At 28.2% G+C, this 12881-nt stretch overlaps 2 protein-coding genes across 2 annotated transcripts; one reads left to right on the forward strand and one right to left on the reverse strand.

Annotated features, from left to right (window-relative positions):
* The first annotated feature begins 90 nt into the window (after positions 1–90).
* On the forward strand, positions 91–2329 carry LOC108488155 (uncharacterized). Its single transcript, XM_017792453.1, has 7 exons — positions 91–489; positions 585–988; positions 1104–1348; positions 1463–1599; positions 1671–1778; positions 1905–2087; positions 2270–2329. Exons 1-7 carry the CDS (start codon positions 91–93, stop codon positions 2327–2329), a joined length of 1536 nt encoding a protein of 511 aa, XP_017647942.1.
* A 5859-nt stretch (positions 2330–8188) lies between these two features.
* LOC108488665 (glucan endo-1,3-beta-glucosidase 11-like) lies at positions 8189–10515 on the reverse strand. The gene is made up of 2 exons (XM_017792955.2): positions 9415–10515; positions 8189–8647 (listed from the first exon to the last, which is right to left on the reverse strand). The coding sequence occupies exons 1-2, from the start codon at positions 10504–10506 to the stop codon at positions 8564–8566; spliced, it is 1176 nt and encodes a 391-aa protein (XP_017648444.2). The 5' UTR covers positions 10507–10515; the 3' UTR covers positions 8189–8563.
* Between the last annotated feature and the right edge of the window lie 2366 nt (positions 10516–12881).

Raw genomic sequence — 12881 nt, forward strand, 5'->3', positions numbered from 1 at the left:
TTCTCCTCCTAAGTCTTTTAACTTTTGAGCTAAACATAGTAATTTTTTGAAGATAGTTGTTGATTCTTGGCAGGAATTACTGGTGATCCTATGTTGCGTCGTCTTTTCATCAAGTTGAAAAGGTTAAAGAAGCTTTTAAGAGCTATAAGTTCTAAAGCTTTTGGTAACATTTCTTGTTGGGTGAAAGAGAAGCAAGTTGAATTAGAAAGATTGCAGTTAGCTGAGTTGAGTGAGGAAGCTATTTGTGGGGATATTGGGCAAGTACAAGTTGAACTAAAAAACCTGAAGGATGCTAAGGAAGGGTTCTTTTGGCAACAAGCTAAAGTTCTTTGGCTTAGGGACGGGAACCAAAGTACCTGGTTTTTTCATAATGCAATTGCTGTTAAGAGGAATAAGTTCACTAACAAAGCCCTGTTTGATGATGCAAGGAATAAGTTGGAGACTCATGAGATGATTTCCTCTAAGATTATAGAGTTTTATAAAGGTCTCGTTGGTGCTGCTGAGTCACTAACTTTCCTGATCAATTCCTTGATGAGCTCTTTCCATGTTCTTTATCCCTGGATGCTCAAACTAAACTTATTAAGCTTGTTACAAGAGATGAAATTAAGGTTGCTATATTTGAGCAAGGGAATGACAAAGCCCCTAATCTTGATGGCTACACAGCCTTTTTCTTCAAACCAAAATGGAGCATTGTAGGTGACGACTGTCTTACTGCTGTTCAACATTTTCTCAATACTATAGAGTTATTAACTGCTTTTAATGCCACTATTATTACTTTGGTTCCTAAATGTGAGAATTCAAGTCATATCAAGGAGTTTGGGCCTATTTCTTGTTGTAGTTCTGTCTACAAGTGTATTTCTAAGGTTTTTGTGAATAGGATTACTCGGTATTTGCCTGAGTTAATTTCTAAGAGTAAGAGAGCTTTCATAAAGGGTAGAAATATTGTTGACAATACTTTGCTGGCTCATGAGTTTATGAGGGGGGTATTGTAGAAAGCACATTTCTCTTAGATGCACTCTTAAGGTGGATCTTCAGAAGGCCTTCGATTCTTTGAGCTGGGAATTTATTTTATCTGTTTAAGAGCTATGGGGTTTCCTACACAGTTGGTTCAATGGATTTCTCTATGCATCACTTCTCCTAGATTTTCTATCTCTCTTAATGGTGGTCTCAATAGTTTCTTTAGAGGGAGAAGGGGAATCAGGCAGGGACTGTCTCCCTACCTCTTTGTTATTGTCTGGGCTTCTTGAAGTGGCAGCCAAGCATAGAGCCTTCAAGTATCATCCAAAGTATCTTAGAATGCAACTTTCACACTTATCTTTTGCAAATGACCTTCTTATATTTGCAAAAGGTAATGTTGATTCTGTTGTGAGCATTTGGTGCATTTTGCAAGAGTTTTATTGATTCTCTGATCTACAACTCAATGCTTCTAAGAGTGAATTGTTTGTTGCTAGTGTGTCTGAAGAGAAACTGGGGGTAATGACAAGTATCATTGGTTTCAAGATTCTCAAATTACTTGTGAGGTATCTGGAAGTGCCTCTTGTGTCTAGGAAGTTGTCTTTTTCTGATTGCGGTTCTTTGATTGATAAAATTTTGGCTAAGGTTAATGGTTGGTCCACTAGACATTTGAGTTATGCTGGTAGGCTTCAACTCATCAAAGCTGTTCTTTTTAGTATTCAAGCTTACTGGTGCATGCGATTCTTTTGCCCAAAGCTGTCCTTAAAAAGGTTTCTCAGATTTGTGCTAGATTCTTTTGGGAGGTAGGGACTGTGCTGCAACAGGTGCAAGCGTTTTTTGGCAACTGATATGTTCTCCTAAGTCAGAAAGAGGATTAGGTTTGAAAAACCTAAAGTGTGGAATAGGGCTTGTATTTTGTAGCAAGTTTGGAGTATTCTTGTATTTTGTAGCAAGTTTGGAGTATTCTTGCTGGAGAAGGCTCTCTTTGCATTGCGTGGATCAAAGAGTACATTTTGAAGGGGAGAAGCTTTTGGGATATCAGTCCTAATTCTGTTAGTAGTTGGAATTGGAGAAGAATGCTCAAATTGAAGGAAGTAGCTGCTTGTAATGTCCATAATTTCCCCGTTGATATTGTAAAATTATGGGAGGAATTAGAGTGAAAGGTAGGAAAGTTTTTTGGCATAGGCTACTATGGTTCCCACTGCATATCCCTAAACACTATTATCGCTTGGATGGCAATACTTAACAGACTTCCCACTAGAGACTGTTTAGTTTCTATGGGTCTTATTGTTGATGCTTGTTTACTCTGCTCCAGGTTTTCCCTAGAAGTCGTATTTCTTCGAATGTGGATTCTCTAAGAAGGTTTGGAAACTAGAATTGCAACTATGCAATGTTCTATATGTTCGTAGAACTGTAGGTTCTTGGAATCAGGAATTAACTTGGGCATTATCTAAGTTGAAAGGAATATTTTTTATTGTTGCAGTCTTGAATTTCGCCTAGAATGCTTGTGTAAAGTTTATATTTATAAACATAAAAACTATAAATATTTATAATAAATTTAATTAATATTAATTGATTTATTGCATAAATCGAAATTTTTATTTATTCTACTATTAATAATTCTAATAGTGTAATCTCATTTTTAGCGGAGGCGTCATCTCCTTCATAATTATATTATTTTTTAAAAAATCTCACTAGAGATAATTACGTATAACACCTCTACAACTCATAATAAATAAGAGAATAATACGTTTTAGCGTACTCGAACTTACGTTCTCTTACATTAGCAACAATATTTATACCAATCGAATTAAGACTTAATCGGCATAATTATACTATTATTAAATTTACTAATTATACGCAAACATTTTATTCAGATGTTATATATATTCTTAGAACTCAAGCTTACTCAAGCTTTTTGTTTTCAAAGGAAAAAAATATACTCATGACCATTATTTAACTATGTAGGCATTAATATTATTATTTGTATTTATGACCAGAAGTATAAAAAAAAAAATTATTCAACTCAGTAATCAATTTGGTTGAATTTGTCACTGTTAAATTGGAATTAGAATGAAGTCAAGGGGATTCCGCCCCTTCTTGGACAAATGGTATAATTCCTTTTTAGTACTTCTTAAACATTACTAATTTAAGTTTTAATATTTTTTAGCTGTTGTTTAAATGACAAAATTGCATATTAGCTCCTTTCATAAATTAACAGTTTAGTTTAATACTTTCTAGCCACTGGTTAAGGGCTAGTTTAATATTACTTTTAAGAAGTGCTTTGGAAAAGTTTGATTTAAGATTTAAGCATTTAGTATTACTGTCAAGAGGTGCTTTTGAGAAATAAAATGTCCATTTGAGTCATGGTGTTATAAAGTAATAACTAAGCATTTAAATAATTTTCAAATTAGTTAATATTATGATATTTTAATAAGAATATAAAAATAAATTATTATAATTTGTTGTTAATATTTTAATATATGAAAATAAATTTTAAATATTTTTAAGCAACCTTATGTTGGAGGGTGAAAATATAATTAAGTGTTAAAAGTAATTTTAGAAGAGAAAACTAAAATTTTAACTTTTTATTGGGGATGCTTTCGAAAAGTCAATAATTTTTTTTACTCCAAAAGTACTTTTCATGTTAAAATGCTTTTAAAAGCACTATTAAACACAACTTAAGTAATAAATTTATATTTTTGATCCTTCAGATATTAAAAATTCATTTTAAGCTATTTTGATACATAACTTTTAGCTTTTTAACTGTTAATTTTCTTTTTTGTTTTATCTCCACCTCCAATGCAAAAATTTTTACTTCATTTCTGACTAATAAACTCTCTAAACTTAACAAATTTAAAATTATAAAATCAAACCCATTAAATCAAATGAGGGTGGCTTTGGATGAGCAGTACGTTTACCTACGGTTAGTGTAAAAATAGCGGTGGCGGTAAAATTAAATACTAAATCAATATTATAACGTGATACAAAAAGTAAACTAAACACACCACACTCACCAACCGTCTATCCAAACCCAAACTAAAAATTTGCCCTAAACAAAGTATCCAAACCTAGCAAATAGTGTCCTATTAAACCCAAGTAAGAAGTAGCAAAAAAAAACCTACCCTAACTGTAGAAAGAACTTCCATTTCCATAGCACCAAAACTACCAAATCCATGTAGTAAAGGAGCGAATCTTACATTTATAAGAGCATCTTCCTCCTATAAAGTTCATCTTTAAGAAAAAGTATACACAAATCATGACTCAGGATTTTTTTTATTTTTATTTACTTTTAATTTAAACATGCAATTTGACCCGTTTTTAGAAATGAAAAGAGTGGATGAAACCCTATCTTTTTGCTGCCATTGTTTATAAAAATAAATAAATAAATAAATAAAACCCCTTTTTCTTTAACCATTTAATTCCATTATTAGAAATTTAGTACTATAAAAGAAACATCATATGGAAGTCCACCTCATTCAAAGCAATGGTAATGTCCTTAAAATTGCAACTATGATTTTTATGATGCGGTTGTTGGTCATAAAAGATCTTCGTGAATAAGGAAATAGTACTTTGATTAGCATATGCGGTTGGGGTTGATTCATTCATTTTTTTTTATTCAATATGTATGTTTGAGTCTCATAAATAATGTTTTGGTAAATCACTCTCCAAGACATAATAAAAGAGTACTGGTTAAGTCTTTTGTTGATATGTTAAAAATTCGAATTTAAATTATGTTATTATCATCCCCCCCCCTCTCTCTATTTTTAGATACATATCTTGTTATTATTTACTTTAAAGCTATTTTTACTATCAATATTATTCGGGGGAAAAACTGAAAATTTTTTTGTAAAGTAGGTCTTTTTTTTCCCATATTTAAGAAAATAAATCGATTTTGGTGAGAGAAACAAAGTGACATATTGGAAAACACTTACTTTTGACATATCAGCTCATTTGGTTAGATGATTAAATATTAGTGGTTTTATTCTTAAATCTCAGATTTGGTTCTTCTCCTATTCATATTTGTATTTTTATTTGAGTCTCGATTTGATTCTTCTCCCATTCACATTTGTATTTTTATTTCATGTTTTTGATTTTTTTAAATTTTTAATTAAATTTTTATTAATAAATATGTTATAAATAAATGAGTTATTAATTAAGAATATTTTAACATAATGATATATATAATATATATTTTTATTATATGATTATGTATTTATTATTTTATTTATATAAATAAAATAGTTATTAATTAAAAATATTAATTAAAATTAAAAACTTTTAAAACAAGATGAAATAAAAATACCATTAACATTTAGCCACCTAAGTGAAAAAGTTAATGTATAAAAAGAAAATGTATTTTGTAGAAAGTATTTTCGGACATGTTAGTTAAGGAAGTGTTTTTGTTTCTCTCTAAAATTGACTTTTTTAATCTAAATTTAAAAAAAAAGACCTACTTTTCTAAATATGTTTTAAAATAGACATTTTTCTTCTAATTTACCCTATTATTAAGTGCTAAAGAGATTAATGAAGAATAATTCTAGTAAAGCATGATTAGCTTTGTCCGAGGCTAGATTACTTGTCCAAACTCGAAAGTTGATATGATATTTAAGATGATTCAAGTAAAAATATTATATTCGAAAAGTAAACTTAGCAATAAAAATTTTCTTATTTTAAATATGGATTGAATTTTTCTAATATTCAAAGCTCGAGTTTGACTCAATTTATTTTCAAGTTTATAATACTTTGTTTTTCCTTTAATATAATGTATTATATATTTTATATCACATGAAAATTTAAATATATTATATTATTATATTTATTAAAAATATGTTATATTAATAAAAAGAAAATAACACAATGATGATAAAATAAATGAATATATAATTATTTATCATTAAACAAAAATATTTTTAATAAAAATAATATGAATGTGATCTAAATAAGTTTGAATTAAAATAAAATCAAATTTGAGAAACAATGTATATATTAATACAATGCATAATGGACCCACTTCAATCTAACATATATAATAATGATTATTCTTGAAAATTAATAATAATTATTCTTGAAAATTAATAATAATTATTATTATCTCTTCCTTTAATGCGTGTAATAATGCTAATAAAAACACGTGTAATAATGATAATAGAGGCTCCGATTAGCTTATAAAAGAATCAAAATTCAAGCCTATCTGGGTCATGATTAAATCTTCCCTTTTGTAACAAGCAAATTACCAATTAATTAATTAATTACGATTAAATCCCACATTTAGGATAATATAAAAAGGATGAAGCTACCTATTAAATTCATTATTTTGTTTTTTTATAAATCCTAAAATTATACATAAATTATGATTTAATGTATAATTGTATACATGAAATTTTGATTTGATCTAATTTTTATAAATTATTAACACAATTAGTAATATAACATAGTTTTATGTTTATATATTGCATACATAAATAATTATATTTATTCAATATAAAAAAATTGATGTATTTATTTTATTTAAATGTGAATGACTAAATCAAAATTAGAGTTTTAAGTATATATTTGAACCATAATTAAAGTTTCACGTATATAATTGTACCAAAGTAAAATTTATATATACAATTTCATATTAAATTAAAATTCACGTATAATTTTGAGATTTATTTATTTTTATGGCGAAACCTTTATTTACTGTGCCGACATGTATATAAACCCTAAAAGTGATTTCTTTCATTTTTTACCCTTATGGACTTTGGTTTTAATGTTTGTAATTAACTTAACTTAGGGTACCCAAATAATTCTGCTGTCAACATCCAAAGGAATTTTAATCCCTTTTGAAATTGATAATAAGCTTAATCTTTTCTAAATTAAGTGCTAAAGGACAATACAATAAGGAATTTTAATCTTTTGTGGGATTGATTTGTTTTAACCTACATGCATCAAACTTCTTTTAACTTCTTTTTGTAATTAAACCATATTGAATGTAAACCTCGAAAAAATTAATGGAATAATAATTTATTTCACCTTTTAATTTTACAAACAAAAATATTTTAGTTTTTTAATTTCTTGTCTTTTTAATTTTTAACTTTGTATTATTTATCAAATCACTTAAAATGGATAGAAAAGTTAGCGTTATTAACTTTAAACATGTTAGTAATTAATTAATTTTTAAAATTAAAAAATTAAAAATATTTTTAAAAATTAAAATGTATAAAAATATTTTAAATTTTTTTATTTTAAAATTAGTTAATTGCTAATATGACATATACATAGATTGTCACATTGATGTTACGTCAACAAAGTTAATATAAATTAATTTTTCCATCCATTTTGGATTGATTTGAAATGATTATGTCAAAATTAATAACGTCTTGTGAAAAATATTTTTATAATTAAAAATAAAATTTTAAAATATATAAATAATTTTAAATTAGTAGTTGTTATTTATAAAATTTAAAAGATTTAATGAATGATCTTATGATCTTATCACCTGTTTTGATATAATACTTAAAATTATTTATAATCTCTCTTCTAGAATAATAAACTTAAACACATTTGAATCCACTTTTTTATAATAATATTTATACTAATAGACTATTTTATCCTTTTAAGTTGAAGAACCTATTTTTTAATTTTTGATAGTGGGGGTGCATCTAGACCATGTAGGGTGATGTAAGGATGAGAAGACCATGGATCCCCATCAACATTAACTCAGCCTTAGCAGACGTTGTCTCCTTCATATATCTTGATAGATATAAAGGAATTGAAAAAGATAACCTTATAAAAAAAAGCTCCTTTTGGGAGAAAAAAGAGGATGGCATATTATGACCAATGCTGACGGTTTATTTGGCCAAAAAGGGAATAAAGCTGCCTCCCTCTCTATTTTCATGTTCGGGATTCACAAAAACAACCAAACAAAGCTTCATCTTTTCATTATCCCATATATTCTTTTCTTATTATATGCTAAAATTAATCTTTCTTATTATACCATTTGGCCAGAGCAAAAGTTTAATTAAAAGCAAATTTCTTAAGAAAGCTAACAGTTATGGATTCCACGTCCAAAAGTGTACACCAAAGTTAACTTTTTGGTGTAATTTTTTTTTTTTAACTCGATTAGTATGAGTATTGTTGTCAATGTAGAAAGACGTGAATTTGAGTATACTAAAGCACATTATCCTCCTATATATGAGTTAAAGATAAGTTATAAATAGTTTTAAATATTGTATAAAAAAAATAAATATGACCAGAATTTCTCTTGAATCGAGAAAATAATATATATAATCCTTCTCTTGAATCGAGAAAATAATTCTTCTACAACATCTAGAACAACTACAATAAAAAAAAAAGAAAAAAAAGAAAGAAAATATATAGCTTCTCTTTTTCTTGAATCAGCTCCATTAATCTTCAACATGATGAATGAGTATCAACACAATTCACAAAAAGGGTATGTTTTGAAATTATACCCATTTTGATCATATAATGGTTGATTTGATCCATTGTTGAACTTGGTATCTTCAAAGTATGTTCTTCATGAAATAACCATATAAGCTTGGTAGGGTTCTTTCTTTTTTATCCAGACCAAAATGTAATATTTACATGCTGTCACCATTTTTGCTTAATGTTGCCTTAGTAAAACTTGGAAAGCTAGCAAATACACAAACATCCAATAAACCAAGCTTTGATATCTCATTTTTGCTGCCTGTAAAACACAATAAATGCTATTTAAAATGAAATGCAATAATAATTATAAGAAGAAGTTTATATTATATTGAAGCAACAATTTTATATTATATTATATTATTGAGTTAATGTGACAATGCATGCGAAGTTTAACTTTGTATATCAATGTAGGCCAAATGGATAAAAAAAAAAAAGCCACAATATCTTTTAATAAACTATCCAAATTTGCTTATGTGACATTGTTTTTCTAACAAGATACTTGTTTTCCAAATTTCTTTTAAAAGGAAAGAGGGAAAAAATTGTTTTTAACTTATATATTTAAAAACGACCTTAGGGAAATTTTAGGTAAGCAAATTGTTTGATGATTGGACTTTACTAATAGATGCAACGATATTATAGGTATTAATTCTATTAAAATGTTAAATTAATTTTTATATATTATATTAAAAATAAAATGGTCTTTTCTATTAAAATTTTATCCATTTATACTGTTAAAAATAAGTTAACAGAATAATTAGACAATAACAATGGCATGCCACATGTAATATCTTATGTTGAAGTACAGGGACAAATTTTAAACAGTAAAAATAAATGAAATCTTTAATATAATGGTTAGTTTACTTTTACAGAGATTAATTTACATATTTTTATAGTATAAAGTGCAAAATGCAATCCTATTCATATTATGTTTTACAGTATTAAATCACACATTTTTTAAAAACAATTACGTGCGTCACTTTGCATATTTCTACAATTATACCATTATAATTACAGCTATGATTTTACCTTATCCGCAGAGGACGTAAGGAAAATGGAAGCAGATGATGAAGATGACGATGTTGATGAAGTTGTGGACAAGGCAGAGAGTCCGACATTATAAGCAATGGTTCCATCAGGTTGAAACAGACCGTAGTTCCTTTCAGATGTCGGTCCAGGCTTCATATCTTCATTGAACAAAGCAAACAAGTACACTTCAAGCTTCGTGTTTGGTCTTAAAGGTGTCCCTTCATTACGCATCTGCCTTCTCAACAAATTCCTGTTATAAACAGCTGCATTCGCCGGAGTCGCTCCGGTTTCATCGGGGTCCCCTTTTGACGGCCAACCCGTCTCCGAAACCCGTACCTCGATCCCACTATAACCCAACCTAAACATGGCGTACACAACAGCATCTACTTGGGCGTACAACATGTTGTCGTAGTGTAGTTTAGTGTAAGGATCGACCATTCCTGGGTTTTTGTTGAAAAGAACATAGTCTAATGAAACATTGTTTGGGGCACCTTTGTAAGCAAAATAAGGGTAGGCATTGATCCAAAATGGGGAACCAGTGTTGGCCAAGAACTGAAGATACTGTGACATGGTCGCCGACACTTGGCTCTTGAAACTACCAGCTGAAGGTGGGAAAGATTCTTGAAGAATTGCTAATGAATTGGGTGTTGAAACATGAATGTACTTGTCTAAGCCTAATTGAACTAAAGCACCATGGATACTAACCATGGCAGGGACAAGGTACCCGATTAACGACGTGTCGTCGTCGGTGAATACTTCGTTTCCGACAGAGATCTCGGTGATCTTAGTGGCCGGAAAATAAGGCTTGATGTGAGTAGTAACCCATTGAAGTGCTTGTTGAGGATCCATTACCACGGCAAGCATTTGGTTTTCAACCGTGACAATGAGCTCAACATTGGAGTTGGCAAATGTTGTAAGAATTTGAGGATTGGTGTCATAGATTTTTGCTTTTGTGATCTTAAGGGAACTCAACAGACCAAGAACCTTGTCGGGTGGAGGCAAATTGCTGCCAACTTGACCATAGTTGATGCCTAAAGAAGCAACTGGTAAGAAACCATAATCTAAGAAAAAAAAAAAAGACAAGAAATACATTAGATTAGAGACAACATGGCATTGGTATAGAAAAGAAGGAAATTAAAAGAAAAATAAAAACAGGGGGTACCTGAAAAACAGAGAGAAAGGAGAAGGAAAACATGGATCATCATGAAAATCCTTGTTGAAAGTGTTACTATGAAAGAATGAGAGGAATGTGACTTGTTTTTTTTGAAGTTTCGAAGATGCCTCAGGTTTTCTTGTTTGGTTTTTTTTTTTATTTTTTATTTTTTTGGTTACTGCCTTAAATGGGTTTTTAAAAGACTTGGTTTGGTTTTTTGGCATGTCCTTTATTTAAAAAAAATTATTTCGGCTTTGGAGTTGGACTAGATTGTCTCTTTCCAACGCACGCCAACTTCTCCAAATTTTCTTACGGGGTTTACTATTATTATGACTTAATTGCCCCTACCACTTGCTTCACCCAAAAGGAAATCCATAATCCCACTAATCATGATTAATTAATTAAATATATTACTTTCTACCATTTCCTTTTTAATTAGTAGTAGATTATGTTTATGTAACAATTTTAAAAATAAAGGAATAATATTAAATTTAACCTTTAACTTTTATATTTTTATCAATTTAATTTTTTAAGTTAAATTTAGCCTTAATTTTTTTAAAAAAGTACCATCAACCTTTAAAATAAAGTTGAATTGTTGTTGTTTTTAACTAGAATAATGACTCAAATATTAAATTTTTAAAAATGGTAACCCGCTTAGTAATTCATATGTACTTCATGTTATTTTTAAAATTTTTAAAATTTTAAATTATTTATTGGCATGACAAGATAAATAGTACCATATCAACATGTCGTACACGTGAAGTGCCATGTGGGTTGTCACACCAATATTATAAAAAAACTAATGTTTTAGTCTGTATTTTCCTTAAAAAAAGATGTAAATTTTAAGGCCTAAATTTAATATTATGCCAAAAAGTGATATAAAACAAATATGAGTTTGGATGAAATGATAAAATTAAGCTAGTAAATACCATAATGTTTAGGGTCCAAATTCTCATTATTTTCTTTATGTGTATTTTTTTTCTAAATTTATCAAAATATAAAAAGTTATAAATACCCTTCAAATAATATTCTTTTAAGAACAATTTAATATAATATAAACAATTTATTTCTTTTTGCTTTTATGTTCTTTTAACTTTCGGAAAACATAGAAAAGATACATTAAAAGAAATGAAAAGAGAGGAAAACAGAGGAGAAGCATAAGAGGATGGAAAATAAAGAAAAAGAGAAAGTAAAAAGAACATAAAAGAAAAAAATTAAATTGCTAAAAATGAAAAAATATAGGGACCAATTATAGAATTTAACTTAAAATTTTCGTTTGAAATGATGATTTAACATGCCGCTTCAGTTTATCGTTACATCATTAACAGTAATTAATGGCTCAATGACTCAAATATTACAATACGATAACGCAAGTGACTAAAACATAACATTTTAAGTATAAATGACTAAAATGTAACCCGAGTCAAACAAAAATGACTATTTTAATAGTTTATTTTTTTATTAACTTCGTGAAATAATTTGATGTGGTTTATTTTTAAAAATATGTGCTAACGAAATATATACATATTGATATTTTATGTATATATAATTTAATAATTTTTTGCATATTTATAAAAGATAGAGAAAAATAGAAAATGAAAAATGCCAACGTGTTTATATCACATTACATTTTTAAAAATAAGTCATATCAAATTATTTAACAAAATCAATAAAAAGAACTCGGGACTTAAAATACATGTTTTAAAAAGTTGAGGATTAGAAATGAATGTACCAAAAACTCAATACAAATTCTATGTGTATGTAGCCAATATATTATTTTTGCAATTATGAAGCTAAAAGTTTTGCTTAGGATAATATCCATTTTACAAGAAAAGGTATAGCTAAGCTTTTTTTTTTTTTTTTGAATTGACCAATATATATGTGTATTCTTATTATAATAATATTTACGTTGGATAATTTAAATGTTAGGACATCTGAATGAAATAGTGCACCATGAGTGTGATCAGTTAATTACTAGTTGTGGCTCTCCTTCAAAGATAAAAAGTGATTATATATATATATATATATATATATATGAAACTTATGACTTGTAAGAAACAAAAAGGCAGGAAATAGAAGAGGCATTATGGCCAACTTTAATAAATCAATTAAAATAAAGAATATTAAAATAAGGTATAAAAAAGAAAAAGAAGGATAGAGTTAATAGATGTTAGAATTGTAATACTAGAGTGATTGCATGTCAAATATGACTAACTATAAAAATGAATCGTTTAAGACTAAATCTGACTAAGTAAAGGTTTGGTGAGTGGATAAGGAATGGTCTACGTAATACGTTGAATTTTATTACAAAGAT

This window comes from Gossypium arboreum, chromosome 10, assembly GCF_025698485.1.
Source record: "Gossypium arboreum isolate Shixiya-1 chromosome 10, ASM2569848v2, whole genome shotgun sequence".
Taxonomy (NCBI): Eukaryota; Viridiplantae; Streptophyta; class Magnoliopsida; order Malvales; family Malvaceae; genus Gossypium; species Gossypium arboreum.